General features: G+C 49.5%; 1 protein-coding gene across 1 annotated transcript in view; it reads right to left on the bottom strand.

Annotated features, from left to right (window-relative positions):
* Positions 1-2,150: 2,150 nt before the first annotated feature.
* Dap (death associated protein) overlaps positions 2,151-16,074 on the bottom strand; it is a 58,634-nt gene continuing 44,710 nt past the window's right edge. Inside the window, exons 3-4 of the mRNA XM_074077733.1 lie at positions 5,123-5,165; positions 2,151-3,851 (exon numbers count right to left, since the gene is read on the bottom strand). Coding sequence (XP_073933834.1) covers positions 3,738-3,851; positions 5,123-5,165 — 157 coding nt within the window. The 3' untranslated portion in view covers positions 2,151-3,737. The remainder of the gene's footprint in view (positions 3,852-5,122; positions 5,166-16,074) is intronic.

The raw sequence follows: 16,074 nt of genomic DNA, 5'->3' as shown, positions 1-16,074 counted from the left end.
CTGTCGTCCACCAGCCTGAGCAGCCGGTGTACAGACTTCCTCATTCTGGACACTTCACACGCATGGTATCACATAGCATGTGATCTTGCGTGACTGGCTTCTTTCACTCAGCATAATGCTGAGTGTCATTGTATGTCATACCACATTCCTTTCTATGGCCAAGTAATATTCAGTCTGAGGATATGTCACATTTTTAGATGGACATTTGCGTTGCTTCCACCTTTGTCTAGTACGAATAATGTTACTAACATTTGTGTACACGTTTTGTGCAGACACTGTCCCTCGGGGATATACCAGGAGTGCATGGCTGGGTCATATGGTAACAATTCTAATTGTTCGAGGGCCTGCCAGATCGTTTTCTCAGGTCGCTGCACCATTTTACACTCCCAGCAGCACTGTGTGCGTGGGCATCTGCGGCAGCACTTGTTACTCTTTTTCATCTGAGCCATCAGGGTGAAATGGTGTTATTTTCACTGTTGTTTTGATTTGCATTTCTCTGGTGACTAAAGGCTTTTTGTGTGCTTATTGGCTGTTTGTAGATCTTACTTGGAGTAACAGTGCATCTTGACACTGGATACTACACTTCAGTTGTCCCATTTGTGAGTGGGACAGACCCACTGATGGAACACTCTTGCACAGAAAGAAGTGGAAACTGGAAATACTGTGGCTCCCTGAACCAAGGACACTTGTGACTGTGAGCTGTGTCTCACAAGCCACTGGACCCCAGGCAGACAGTCCTCTGTCCTTGGGGCCCTATCCCTCCTCATCTCTATGTGGTCTTCTCTCCCTCCTCTGGGGCCAGTTATGAAACCTGCAGCTGGTGAAGCAGTCTCGCAGTACGGTTTGGTGTAAGCTGGGGGTGAGGCTCCTGGTTTTGGAGCATGTGGTTGACGTCCTGCATTGAATAGTGTCCCCTCAAGAGAAATGTTCAAGTCCTGACGCCCACTACCTAGGTGGCTGTGACCTCATTTGCAAGCAGGGTCTTTGCAGATGTGATCAGTGAAGAGGGGTAGTGTAGGAGTAGAGTGGACACGAGTTAATGACTGGTGTCCTTCGAAGGGCACTAGACACAGACACACACAGAAGGAAACATCCAGGTGACTGTAGAGCCTGAGACTGGAGTTTTGCTGTTAGAAGCCAAAGAATGGCAGTGCTGGCAAAGACCAGAAGCTGGAGGGGATGGAGGAGCTTCCCCTATGGCCTCTGGAGGGAGCAGGGACCTGCCTACACCACCATTTCAAACTTCTGCCTCTGGACAGCGGGAGAACACATTTCTGGTGGTTGGTTGTTTTGGTGGTATTGAGGTTTGAACTTAGGACCTTGTGCTTGGAAGCTAAGCGCTCTACCACTTGAGCCATGCCTCCAGTTTAACATTTAGGTTGTTTTAAGCCACCCAGTTTGTGGTCCTGTTAGGATACCAGTGTGGGTGGCCATGGTGTTTATTAAGGTGTGAGAAGCTCTTGGGGGCAGACCTGTTCCATGTTTGTAGGGTGCTTGGCATTTCCACCACCACCACATATCTACTGAGAGCAACTCTGCACCAGATGAACAAAATGAGTAAGACCGTCAATCCTGTCCTCAATCTGGTGTGGGAGATGAGAGGCAAGACAACAAGCAGTGGCCTCCATGAGTGACAGGAGGGGGATCAGGAAGGCCAGGGCTGTCAGGTGCTGTAGATTCCAGTCCTCAGCACCCCTCCCCCAGTGTGTCGCTCTGGGTGAGAAAACCTCAGGACCATTGCAGCTCACACCGGACTTGATTCAGGAGCTCTAGGTTAACAGCTGTGATTATTTTCCTGTCTTCCTCCTAAGGGCTGCAGAGACCTTGTGATACAGGCAATTGTCTTGCACTTCACCACCTGGGCTTACAACTACTGATTCTCTTTTAAACCTGTTCCCCCAGGGCCCACCTAATACAGGACCAGCGGCCGGGCTCTAGCTAATACTCTTCAATCCACCGTCTTAAGCGTTTCCATTTTTCAACTATGTCAGTGGGTGATTATGCTGGAGTTGCCAGGTGTCCAACCATTCACCTTTGTGTCTGGGAAATGAGTTTTGAAAATATCCATCACGTATGCATGTTTCTATTTCTTCTGAACCCATGTGGCTGCCTGAGTAAGATGAAAAAGGGAATGTAAGAAAAACAAACCATGAGAAGAGATGCTGGGTTTATTTTAATCATTATTCTTGAAGTCGATACAGGAACTCATCTGGGAAACACCTCACATTCAGTATCTAGAGCCCATGATGCACCCCATCCAGCTGCAAGCGCACAAAGCACGCACCTCTGCAAACACGGGCCACCCCTCTGGTTGCAGATCTCAAAGAGCTTATGGACGCTTCTGGATTTCTGCAGGGGAAGGTGCACTGTTCAGCTTGTGCTGATCTGGTGCTGCTTGCTCTAAGGTCCTTTTCTTGGCTTTTGCCTGGCTTCACAAGACAGAGCAGGAGGAGGCTGCTTGCTTGGCATGTTCACAGTAGCGCTCCAGGCTAGGTCTGAGTCTCCAAAGCCACCCTTGGTTCACCATGACACTAGTGATTAAGAAATACAAGTTTGACAACATGGGACACAGAGTTACACACCTGCTTCCTGCAAGGCCATCACTGGGAAACCAAACCCTGCCTATAAAACAGGAGGAGGTGCTATGCTTCTCCCTCAGGGACCAACCTGCCCCTCCTTCTGCCAGTCGGCACACAAGGGTACCAGGAAGGCTGGCCATGCAGACGCTGCTCACAGAACCACTGTGGCTTGCAGCTAACTCCACTGCTGGTGGGCAGTAGGGTTCAGTGGCTCCTTGAGCAGACTTTGCAGTGTTCTAATACCTGGCTAAATGAGCCTGTTGGTTCTCAGGAAAGAAGGGCATGCTATAAGCACAGGGGGCGGGGGGCAATTGGAGCAGACAGTAGACAACTTGATAGGCCCACGAGGATGGGCCTAGGAGGTGTGCGGGGATTCTGGGCACGGACAGACTGACTCCCAAACATTTCTAGCTCAAGTGGAATGTGGTGCTTCGGGTCCCTGGGGAGGCGAAGGGCAGGATTCTGCCCATCTTCTCACACTTTGGACTTTCTTGCTTGTGTTCCAGAACTCACTGTCTCTCCTCCACTCTGGTCAGTGGTCACTTCCAGAGCTCAAAGGCAGCTCTAGAGGTGAGTACTGAGCCTACCGGCCACCTTGCTCTCTCAGGAAGTCTGTCTGGACAAGGGCAAGACTGGTGGCGTTCAGAAGCCCCACCTCTGCCCACATTCTCAGTTTTCAGCACTATTACTTCTGGAATGAAAGCCATTGGTCACTTGCGGGGAGGGAAATTCAGTGTTGCTGTGCTTATTTCAAAGCCTCCCCCTGCCTTGCTGGAACTTGCCACCACGTTAGGTGTTACGTGTTGGCCTCTTGCTGAAAAGCGTGAAATGACTCTGCTTGGCCATCATCTTGTCTTCAGGAACAGGGGCAACTGCTGAGACAGGTTAAAGTATGAGGGACTCATCTCACTGAGGACATAGCAAATTCTGAGAATGACACTTCTCGGGGGTAGAGATCCTTCAATGACACCCAGCTAGGGCTCCTATGAACAGAGTTTGGGATTTGAGCTGCTTCTAGTTCTAACTGTGGGAATTGAAGACAAAGAAAGAGCTCTTTGCTTTGCCTCACTTTCCCAGTCGCATAGTATTTTGCGGAAAGTGCCAGTTTGGTTTGCCAGGGAGCTGTTGCGGGGGCCGGGACGGGGCTCTGTGTGTTGATCACTTGCGAGGCTGCTGGATGTGCTGGGTTCTTGGAGAAGGATGCTTGTCCATGGAGGCGTGGGGCTTCTGGTGAGCCACCTGTGCAGCTGCTGGGGGGAAGTCCTTGTCACCCTGTCAGAAGACACAGATGTACAGCATAAAAAGTTTTCCTTATAGAATTGTTAGTTTTGTAGAGTAGGAAACAGTAAGGAACGTTAGACAGGAATTCCCCAAAGCCGGCGCCCACCAGCCTCCTGCAGGAAGGTGGGGACTGAGTGGGTGATGCAGTGTGGGCCGGTTGGCAGGGAGAAATCTGTCTCCTGTGGCCATCAGAACCAGGGAACTGAAGGTGGTGAGAACAGCAAGGATGCGCCCCTGCTCTGCCCCACACCATGAGACACAGGTACCACATGAAGCCCTCCCACTGAAAATTCCTCCACTAAATCTGCTCAGGTGATCAACTGAATTGGGACAAGACAGGACCAAATCCAGAGTGGCAAATTTGGATTTCCCACCACCACCATGAGCAGGGCCTGGGGTGGTGATGGGGAAGAAAGGCACAGGGAAGGATGAAGTTGGGAAATGGGGCCAGATGTGACTTGCTGAGTTTTGGAGAAGGTGCCTGACTGTGTTCCAGAGAGACATTGGCTGGCTTCTTGTGCCAATGGTGGGGTGTGACAGGGCTGGGGTAGCTAGAGCCCTGGTGGGCTTGGTGAGCCAGCTGGCCAAGGTATGAGCTCAGACCTGTACTGGCATTTAACATTTTACATTCTCACATGTAACAGACACAACACTGGTAGTGTGGGGTATGTTGGTGGGAGGTCTGCAGTGAGGATGGGATGTGGGTCTCTGCAAGACAGTGGCTCTAGAAAGATAAAGGGAGTGAAAAAAGCCATGGGTTTAGTCCAAGCCTTGGCAAACTGAAGCAGCCATAGGGTGGAAATGAGTGGGCATGGCTGCATGCTACAGAAGCTTCGCTCATGGACGCTAAATTTGCGTTTCATTTAATCCTCATGTGTCACAATATATACTTCTTGTGCTGATTTTTTTAATCATTTGAAAATGACAAAATATTTTCAACTCAGGTAACTTAAAAACAACTGTAACTTGTGGGGCCCTGGCTGAGTCTCAGAGGGGATGAGCAAAGGCAGGTGGCTCCATAACATGCAGATCCACTCTGCTGAGGGATTCGTGGATTTTCTATCACAGAAGCATGCTCCGTGAGTGAAACATGACATGGAGAAGGCTACCGGCCCCCAGACTGCACAAGGGGGCTGCTGGTGATTCCAAGCAAAGTTAGCAGGCCAGAGGTGCTGGTTCTCACACGCCACTGTTCTGATCTGAGGGGATAGGGGCAGTGCTTCCCGCCCAGGGCAGATGCTTCAAGATAACAGTGTGCTTACCCGGGCAATGACACCAGAGATGAACACGGTTGGCTTTGGTGGGCTGGAAAACAAGGGAAGACAGATTTAATAAAACAATTCACAGAAGGGGAACACAGCGGCCACATGAATGTGGGTAAACTGGTCTTAGGGCGTGCAATGAGCAATGGTGATTTTGGCAACTGAGGAAACAGAGGAGGAATTGGGAAGCAGACCTCTTCCTCTGTGTTTCTCTGTCACAGTGACCAGGCTATGGGGCTCAGGAGCCTCTGCTGAGGTTAGTCCAGGCAGACAGAAAGAAGAAAACAGACTACAGAAAACAGCAGGTGAATTGTCAAAGGCAACTATTCTTTAGTGGTTAATCCTCAGATCTGCACTATGGGCAAGCCCAGTTTGGGTTTAATGCTCAGTGTGTAAACAGGTGCTTCCCAGCAGTAGCACCGAAGGAGTTTCACACTTGGGAGGAACTTCCTGCCTTACCCACCCAGGGCTTCTCCTCTAGTCTCATGGAATTTACAACTTCCAGAAACTTCTAAGCAGTAAGATCCCAGAGCCAATGTCAACTCCTGGCCTCTATGGGTCCTCAAGAATTTTAACTGTGGGTCCTTGCAGAGCCACTGTCACTCTTTTTTTCTAAACTTTCTTTTTTTTACTAGCACATATCAATTGTACAAAATGATGGGTTTTATTGCATCATTGTCACTTCTTAACAACTTAATTCATAGTGCCAGTAGTATTAAGGGTGGAATATAGTACCAAGTAATCTATGTTCACTGAGGAAAAGGAGACAAGCTACACCATGTCCAAATCACTTGTAATTCTATCACTGTTAACATATCGGTTGGACTCCTTCCAGTCTTCCCTTTTATGGATATGCGCACAGGCTTTTCTTTTCTTTTTTTTTTTCCTTACAAAAATAGTCATACTGTTTTGTGATCTGTCATCTCAACTGTGACTTATGGTGAGCATACCTCCATGGCATGATAGACTCTTCTCTGCTGGTTTTTTTTTTTTTTTAATGGGTGCATGCCTCATAGTTTAAAAGCACCAGGACACAGAGGCAGTGCACAAGGTATGTAGGAGGCCTCGGAATGGCTCCCTGAGAGGTGAGCAGGCTTGAGAACGGAAGGCACCAGGCATACTGGAGGTGGGAGGTGCAGGTGGGACAGTAAGGAGGTCCCTCAATCACCGTACAATTTTGTGCTTAAGGGCAGGCTTGCTGGGCAGAGGGTGGGAAAAGCATTCCACCAGCTGCCAGGCTGCCTTCCACAGTGCTGCCTGGCTCTGCTGCTGGGGTCTTGTGAAGGAAACCACACGTTTTAGCTTTGTTTTGTTTCAGGCAAAAGTTCCAGTATTTAGAAAGTTCACTGACTATTTACATTCCAAAGAATTTCATAAAAACACTAGAAATTCCCAAAGTAATTTCTATTACTGCCTGAGATGAAGAAATTTTAAGCCTTATTAAGCAGCACAGAGACTCTGCATTACTTCAGGTTTATCCAGTGTTCATGGGGTGCTTACCTAGGTTGAGTTTTTCTATATCATGTGTGTGATTTAACTATAGGATGAATAGCCAGCCAGAGATGAGTAAGTTAGCTCCAGTTCAAGTCTCTTTGTGTAGAGTTACGAATGTGTCAGTTCTAAAATACACAGATCTGGTGTTTTGGTTCCTTCCAGCTCAATCATCAACAGAGGAGTGGTTAACTGAGGAAGGAACGTGTGGCCTCTGTTCCCGAATGCAGTAAGCCCTAAAGATCGTCTGGGGAGGGCTGTCCTCCTCTGCCAAGGCAGGAAAATAGCCTGTATCATCAGGGACTGGCCACTGGGGCGGCAATGCACCAGAATGAACAAAACCACCAGAGTGACCCTTCCCTTCCACTAACTTACCCCTCTTCACATGGCCTACTGATCCATATTCCTGTCATTCACTCACAAATTCACTGTTGTCTACACAGTACAAAGGCATCATGTTTGGGCCAGGTTGTTTCTTAGGACGTCACTGTCATGTGGTGATCCAACAACATACACAACTGATAGAGTTTGTGTGTGTTCCTCCTGTTAATCCACCCTGAGTTAATCTGGCCTCCCATCCAGCTGAAGAGCCCAAAGAGCCCCCGGAACTAAAGGTAGGGCGGCAGGGGAGGGGTCTCTAGCCCCACCAGGATTCTTAACAGGTCCCTGCTGTGAGGGGTTGATCTGCCTGGGGCTGCTGGCTTTGCACCCAGGGATTCTCTTGGAGGCGTGGACTGTGTTCTGATGTTTATTGAAGGCTATGGAAAGGGATATGGGGATGGGAGCAGAGCTTCTGAAGTTCTCTTGCATGTTCCTTTAAACATCCAGGAACAACCTGAAGTAGGGGCAGTTCTACTCGGTGACAAATCACATCTTCTGGTAAGACACCGCCATCTCTCTGTATGAGAGGTGTTGTTTCAATCGTCCCACTTTTTACTGGTTTTTCTAACGTTAGTCAAGGCTCTGAAAGGCGGGAAAATAGGAGACCCAGCCCATTCTGAGAACTGACTACGAAAGTCATCCAGATAGCAATGCTAGTGAGAATGAAGGAGTCATGACAGAGGGGCTCAGTTCTCCCTACCAAAGAGCCCTAAAGCAAAGGGGACACATAAATACCATGCTCTTCCTCTGCGTACGCACGCACATACACACAGTGTTGAAAGTAGACAAGCAAAAAAAGATAAAAGTGCTTATAACTCTATATTACTATGTGTGTGTGTGTGTGTTTGTGTAAAATGGACACACACACCGAATAGGAATATAATTAAGCTGCACCCTGAGCAGATCACCCTTTGAGGATCTGACTCCAGAGGAGCCTCTGGAGCATGCCCACCTTGAGGGCAGTCAGGTGCCATCTGGGTGCAGGAGGGAGCTTGGTGCTCCCTCCGGACAGCCCTGTTCCACCATGCAGCATCTGCCACCTGTGTCTCTTGGAAACTAGGTTAGGAGGTGTCTGTGCCTAGCACCTGCTCCCTGCTGTGTGCATCAAAGATAGGGTCCAGGCCCCAAGGCTGTCATGGGTCCCACTCCTCCACCTGACAGCCTCTCTGCCCTCGGCACTCCTCAGGGAGGCCTGTTAATGCTCTGCTATTTCCACTCTAGCCAGGGCCTCTGGGTGTCTGCTGAGTTAAATGTGACAGGGTGGGTGTATAAATTAAGCTCCAGCCTGCACATTAGAAAATACTGTGTAGCTTTAGCCTGCACCTGGCACAGATCCCAGGGCAAACTAGAGACATGCTTTCTTTTCCTGGCTCCCACTGTCCTGTGGAGCCTCCCAGGGAGATGGTGACTGTGGAGACACCAGCAATAAGTATGGCAATCCTGGATCCAGCTCCTCCCACAGGTGTCTGGGGACTGTAGTCACAGAATCTGAGGACCACAGAGGGCACTGAAGCTGACACTGTCCTCACTAACCCCTGATCCTGCAGAAGGTGCCTACCACTCCCCAAGGCATTGCTCAGTCTTGTGAGTTTTAGCTGCTTGGTGGATACTGCTAACGTGTCGGTGAAAAGCATGTGGGACTCAGAAAAGCAATGCGCTTCCAAGGACAGCTGGGGTGGCAGGTGGAGGCCGGCAGGGATCACCAGATGCAGTGTGACTTGGGTGCTGGCTCACTTTGCAAAGCAGGAGCTTTGTGGTATATTCTGTACACTATGGGTATTTAGGTTTGAGGAAGGGAGACTTCTAGATCATTATCCCTGAAATTGATGAAGTACTTCTTGGTCAGAGGACAATGTCCCCATAATAGTGGCCTCCCACCAGGGTGTGCATAGTCCAGGAGACCCTTTTGGGAAGGCATCTGGAAAGGGTAAACATTAAACACTACAGGAAGAAATATTAAGTTGTTTATACTGACTTAGCATTAAATATTTAAAGAATAAGTAAATACTAAAAAATGGAGAAGTAAAAGTTCAAGTATGGTTAAGAGTAGGCAGACAGGTAGACAAGAGCAGGAATGGGGAAATGCCCTGGACTACAGGATTCCACGCCCTTCTGAGAAGGTGGACCATAAACCCCCTGATGGTCAACACCCTGGACAACCACTGCGACTATAAGGATTCCACATCCTCCAATCACCATCAGGCATGTGGGAAGGCGAAGAGCATCAGATACCCAGGCGTCTACCTCCCGTTCTCAAAAGCACAGGCATATGACTTCCCACACTGGGCAGTCACTGCACAGGTGTCAAACCATTTGGGGAGGGACCATAACGAGTCAGCCTCAAGTTTATGCCATCTAGTAACCCCACCCTATTGGAAAACAAAACCCCAAGCCCTTATCCAACTGCCGCCTTACGCCTTCAGGTGCAATTCTGCTTTCCTACTAAATCATTCCTTGTTATCTTCCTATTCTTTGTGGGATTTTTGCTGCACCTGGGGCAGCATCCTAATCCCAGCCAAAGTACTGAGGAGCATCTGTAATACCCCACTAGTAATAGAATCATGTTTTCAGATGCATTTTGGGTATGTCTTAAAATGTACACTTGTCTATCAGTTTACAGGCCTACCACATGCCTAGTGAAGGGCATGCAACTGAGATACCTCACCTGCAGGTTTCACCTTGCCCAGGGACCACCAAGGTCTCTGGGGAGCCCTGCATGGTGTTCCTGCTACAGTGGCCCCAGAAATGCATGCAACCCCAGGTCTCATCAATCCTATGTTCTGGCCTCACAGCCATGGCAGGTTCCATCTGTTCTGCTGGGGGTGCTTGTGACCTGGCTGAGTGGCTGGCATGACCCAGGGTCTGGTAGCCCCAGTCAAAGGGACTCAGGACAGAAAGCATGTGAACTTGCATACACCCCAGGGGGTGGATTCTGAGTCCAGTAGCAGACGTGACGACTGGGTGTCAAACTTAGCCCAGAGCAGACTTTTGGGACACAACCTACATCATGAGTATCCTGTCTGATTAGCTCGGGGACAAGGGGAAGACATCGGTCACTGAGAGCCCAAAGACTTCGTTCTTACTGCTGTTCTCCAATGCCTGTTTGGTGCTGGTGAGAAACGAAGTACTGAAAGAAAGAAAGAAAATCCCTGCACACCCAGCCTGTTTTAAGTGAAGTTCTTGTTTTAAGATGGGGCTTTTAAAAATAAAATGAAAATGGGCCACGCATGCAGTCTTCTAGCTGAGAGGACACTTGGGTGGGACTGCCCATGGACACCGGCGAGGCTCTTGTTTGCTCTGGTCAGCTTCAGGAAAGGTTTTCCTGCAAAGACAGGGTCCTGGCCCTTGTGAGTTTACTTTAGAACTCTGGCTCACTCAACTACTAATGAAACAAAACTTCTGCCTCCTCCATAATGGCAAGGGCTACAGCAACCCTTCCTCTGCCAGGGCACATGCCGCAATTGCCGGTTTCCATCAAGCTTGGTCGAAAGCCCCCAAGCTCACTGCCTTTCCATCTCCAAGTAACAGCATCTTCAGCTGGCCAGTGATTGCTTATTACATTTCCATAGTAAGAGACTTTCTGAACTCTTTGAGATATGGTAGCTAAGGAAAAGTTCACAAATGAGGAACCTGACAGTCTGGGTACAATGCTGTGCTTGAGAAAACACATTTTAAATCCCATCAGGGCTCCACGCGATGTATGGCCTACATTGCCAGGTTCTGTCACCTGCAAGGGCTGCCCCGAGGATTCACTCCATTCCATGGAAATCACTCTGGCAGGTGCTATTTTGAAGATGTACCATTATTTTCTCTCAGGAAACAGAAACAGTGCAAAGCACAGTCCTGCCCTCCTGTATCGTCAGGACTTCCCAGTCTTTAAAAACACACTAACTTAAATTTACAGCAACTGCAAACCTCGCAGAATTAGTCCAGGTTAGAGGTCCAGGAACAGTTCCAACTGTCAGCAGAAGCTGCAGCTCTGCCACACCTGGGACCAAGCAGCTGTCACTGTCCTGCATGTAGGTTTCCACCAGTCCCTACAGTCCTACAGGCCACATCAAACTCTCCACAGGGTTGTGTGTCCTCAACTATTGGCCCCTATTTCTCCTTCTTGCAATTTTTTCGTTGAGTAAGGCTGTGTCCTCTGGCATTTCCTGGAACCCACAGACAGGCAAGATGGAAGAATGCCCAATGCTCTGGAAGAAAGTGGCCCTGTGGACTGCAGCCCCCACCCAGAGTGAGTTGTCTCAGATCTCACTTAAAATCCTGAGAAACCTGAGTTCATATTCTCACCCCCTCCCCAACTCCAAAACAGCAATCACTGAACTAAACTTCAATATTTCATTTAACTCTGTATGCAAAACATACCATTCCAACAAATCACTGATATAAAAACCATGGTGACACCTCCACATCTGATTGGGATCCTAGGACTTCCCAGCTGCCCTTGTCAGTAGAGGTCAGGGACAACATGACATTTCTGCCTGAGCTTTGACAGGTTAAAGCCACATACCTGACATTGAGAGGTCTGCACAGGACCCTAATGGTGACCAGCCTCCCTGCTGTGTGAGCACAGTGCAGTGTGAGCCTCATCATCCTGCAGGCCAGGAGCGCCAGAGCCCTGGGGACAGCCAATGTCTCCTCACTGGCACGGATTCAAGCTCCCGGCACCTTGCTCAGTGGCCTGTCCCCTCCTGATGTAACACCTCTTCCATGGGACGGCTCTTCCATGTGTGAGGAAGGCTACCATGTGGCACCAGGGACATCCCTCTCCAGGCCTATGGCAGGGTTTTGAATCCCTTCACTTTTTGGGCCCTGTCCCCAACTGCAGTCCACTGTGGTTTCTAGTTTTGACAGACTTCAGACACCTGGGCAGCCCATGCCAGGCAACTGTGGTCCAGTGGTGCACATTCCACCTGCAGAACGCATCGGCCCAGGCAAGGGACCCTGAAAGAACCCACTGCTGATGATCTGCGCAGGTGTACTTCTGTGCAGCTGGGGTTGAAGTTCCTGGGCCCATGGCCCGCCCAGCCCTGCTCTCCCAGCAGGTGATGTGGGGTCCTCCTCTTAGCCCCGGGGGGCTTCTTCACCCCCCACCTTGGAAAAATGGAGAGCCCCCAAATAGGATTCTAGGCATCAGGGAGGGAGGGGCCAGTGCTCTCCTGACTACCAGCTCCTTCTTCCAAGCACTGGTGGGACTTTCTGGGGGAGTTCCACTTAACAGAATCATTTTCGTGTTAGTGGTTGCTAACAAATGCTTCCTCCTATTCAATGTCAATGCACTCTAAACATACCAGTGGGAGGTGTTTATGCAGAAGATGGGATAAATGCTTTTGATGTGTTGCCTGTTCTGTGTTTTGAGGATGGGGATGATCTTAAATGATTATAGCTACTATTTATTAACTGAATGCTATGGGCTGGGCACTGAGATAAGTGCTTTATTTAGAATTATTCTGCCTAACCCTCTCTGCCCAATCAAGTAGGCGCTGTTATAATATTTTATAGAAAAGAATGGTAAATCAGAGAGGGTCAGCAACTTGCCTGAAGGTTGCACAGCAGGTAAGCATTGGGAGGCAGACTTGGAACAAAGGCTGTCCAGGGCCATGACAGCGGCCACAAGTGCAATCCCCTTATTTTGGGGAGCCTCACATTTTAGGTTCTGTCTTCTGTATATGATTTAGAAACACAGACCTAAAGGTAAGCTCAAAATGTAATGCTAGAGCTCCTTATTCAGCTGGACGGTACATTATATTCAAATCTATCTGAACATTTTCTTTCTGACTTGATAATAGATTTTTTTTTCTTAAGAACTATCACTTCTGTCTGTAGCAGTTAACGTAGGCAGAGTAGTTCTGCATAAATTACTAGTGCATCCGATTCTCTCCAGCAGTGTTATTTCTATCTGATGGGAGAACGGGGGAGGGGGTGTGAGAGAGGCCAAGAGAGAACTTGTTCCAGGGCTCAGGGCAGAGCCCAAGTAGCTCTCAGCTGCACTCATAGTTGGTAATCCAGGCCAGCATCTCAAAAGCCAGTCCCCAGGCTTTGGAAACGCAGTGAAGGCTTCAAACTATCCACCTAGTGGAGATGCAGGGGATAGGTCTAAGCAGGAGGGTGGGAGGAAAGGTGACAAACAGACACCAGTGAGTGGGACTACTGTCAGATGGTCTTTGCTTGAATCCTGACTTTACCAACCATCAGCTGGGTGGCTGGAGCTTGACCTTTCTGAGGCTTAGTTCTCATCTGTAAATGGGCTAGCAACATATCTGTCTCACTAGGTGCCTGTACGGTGTACACACACACACACACACACACACACATGCTACTCAGCCAATAGCTAGCATTCCATAAATGTTAGCTATGAAGATGATGGTAATGACCACACTTTCCCGGGCCCTCCCTGAGCTCACTGCCTCACATTTCCACTCTAACTCAGGACCCTCATGTCTGTTCCATTTTCAGATCCTCCCCATGTAGTTACTTCCTGCATATCTGAGACAGAATGGTTTCCAAAGTAAGGGAAAGTCTCAAGTCAAAACATCACAAAAACCATGGGGACTTGAAGAAAATCTCCCTGATCTGTATGCTTGGCCTGACTTAAACAGCTCCACTGTTCAGTTTTCTAGCCCACTGAAGACAAGAAGGGACCTGTGACCAAGGACATGGAAGAGCTGCAGTTGGGTCCTGGCTCAGCTTCCCTGAAGTTACAGCAGGAGCCAGCCATGCTCTGAGAAAAGTGCTAGGAGGGAAGGGGTGAGGAGCTGTCAGGGTTGTGCCATTAGCTCCTCCACCACCCCTGTTCTGATCATAGCCCAGAGAACAGTGACCAGAGGAACCCTGCAGGTCCTGACAGTAGTCAGCTGTGCTGGCACCAATCAGAACAGGCTCTATTAGGAGACTGGACAGGCCATGTGCTCCACTCCCAGCCTAGTGCAGAAGCACGGCAGTGTTCACACACGGATCTTCTCCTAAAAATCTTCCTAACAAGTCAAAGTTGCCTAGTGGATAGGGCGGAAAGCTGAGGGTCTCTGGTAAGAAGCTAAGTAATTCCACCAAAAGCGCCTCTTGGGGGCTGAACCCGCAGCCCAGCTCTGCCTTGCCCCCGCACCTGCCTGGAGCCAGGCTGCCCCAAGACCACGCAATCCTTGGGGCATGTGTACCTGGTCAAAAGGAGAGGAGGGAGTGCCAACAGCCTCCCCGTCAGTTCCAGTAGTGGGAACTTCGAGAGCTTTCCTATTATTGTTGGGCGACAGACCCAGCACTGGCTGGAAAGGACATCCTGGTCCCTCACCCAGAGCTGTGAAATCATATCTGCACCTCAAGACACATCCACTGCACCCTCCTGGGCCAGGCAGAGCAGGAGGGAACAGCTGTCGCCGGGGGAGTGGGGGTGGGGGTGGGGGGGGGCTGCGCACTGTGCTAGGCGCTGGAGGGGGCAGGGCGCATCAGTGAACAGCGCGGCTGCTCTGTAGGGGTCAGTGAGGACCCCGGCACTTGGGCGGGATTCTGAGCCTATGTAGCAGAACCCAGGGCTCCGATTCCGGCCACAGCGCAGTATGGCTTCAATGAACATCTGCGCAAAGCGAACCAGGCGCAAGACAGCCTCTCTGCGCACAACAGAAGCGGGGCGCCTGCCAGTGGCCAGAACTCTCTTGTGGCCCACTCCTCAAGAAAACACACAGCTCTTCTGACTGAAAATTCTTTAACTGTCCCAACTTTGCTCGGAACCAGCGGCTTTGTGCTTTCATGAAGTTTATTGAAAAAGATATTCCCTCCTGGAGTGTTTCAAAACATTTCCTAGTAAATAGATGGGAAACAAATCCCTTCCTGCCATTTTTAGTTCTTGAAATATCTTCCTGGGCTGGTCTTAATTGATTGGGGCTATTAATTTTCTGGGCACCGAAACAGTAATTAGCATGGCTGGTCAGCAGAAGTGAACCGGCTCACTCCAGTGCACCCTGGCATTTCTTTGTAATGTCATTCTTCAGAGCCTGACAGTGGAAGCTGCTTCCTGCCTGCAGCCTGACTTCACGAGCTAAGAATGTCCCCACCAGATGGCACTGCTGGTCCTCTCAGGGCCCTGGAAGGCTGAGGCTGGTGTGGCCATCCCTGGGATAATGGGAAGTCTCTGTGTCCTTTCTCCCTAAGAAGTCATGGTGAGACTGACCGAAGGCAAATGAAGCACAATGTAAGTGCTGTCAATGCTATTCTAAACCCGAGAGAAAACAATGTGGAACCAGGGCCTTCCAGATTGGTATGAGAGATTCAGAGTATTCTTCCAAAGGGAAGGAGCAGAGGTACTCTGGACACAGCGCTGGAGGCTCATGTTCAGCCAGTGAGGAAATGGTGGCTTAGAACATGAACCAGAGGCTTCAGGTGCTTGTGGGGACAGCCTGTGTGACCCAGCTCCGTGGACCCGTCTCCACTCTTCCAGCAGGCGTCCATTCCTCCTGCAGACTGGGTCCTAAGATTTGAGGACAACTTTACCCCACCTGTCCTAGCTAGCGACAAGGAGGGGCCAGGTCTCTGCAAGGGAAGGCAGCTCTTGCTCAGAGATCTAATGTATTTTTCTCTAGATGCTTGGCTGTTGATGGAGAAGTCAGAAGCTCACCCACCCCTTATAATGTCCAAGTGTGGGGTAAACGTGGGTTATAGGTACTGATGTGCCCTGCATTCACTCAGAACACAGTGTGAGCACTGCCAGCTATTTTAAGAGGGGCTGGCATCTTCATTTTATCTTCAGGCAGAGGTGCAGCAAGATGCTCTCAGCCAGGATTCTTTTTTGGTGTTACTGGGGGTTGAACTCAGGGCCTTGTGCTTGTAGGTGTTCTACCACTTGAGCCACTCTGCAGCCCACATTTTGTCTTCCAAATTGGAATTTAAGAATTCCTTTTTCCTTCCTTCTTCCCTGGCCTTGCTTCCTTGTCTTCCTCTTTCCATCCTTTCTTTCTCCCTGCTACCTCTTTTCTTTCCTTCCCTCCTTCCTTCCTTCTAAGATGAGAGAATTCCAGGGTTTCTCAAAGCTTTGAGGAGTGCTTAGGAGCCCACCTTGAGTTTTTTTTATTCCTCTGTTCTAAGCACCA

This window comes from Castor canadensis, chromosome 6 (assembly GCF_047511655.1).
Source record: "Castor canadensis chromosome 6, mCasCan1.hap1v2, whole genome shotgun sequence".
Classification (NCBI taxonomy): Eukaryota; Metazoa; Chordata; class Mammalia; order Rodentia; family Castoridae; genus Castor; species Castor canadensis.
Note: the sequence above shows the minus strand (reverse complement) of the source record. Positions and strands in the feature narration are given on the sequence as shown.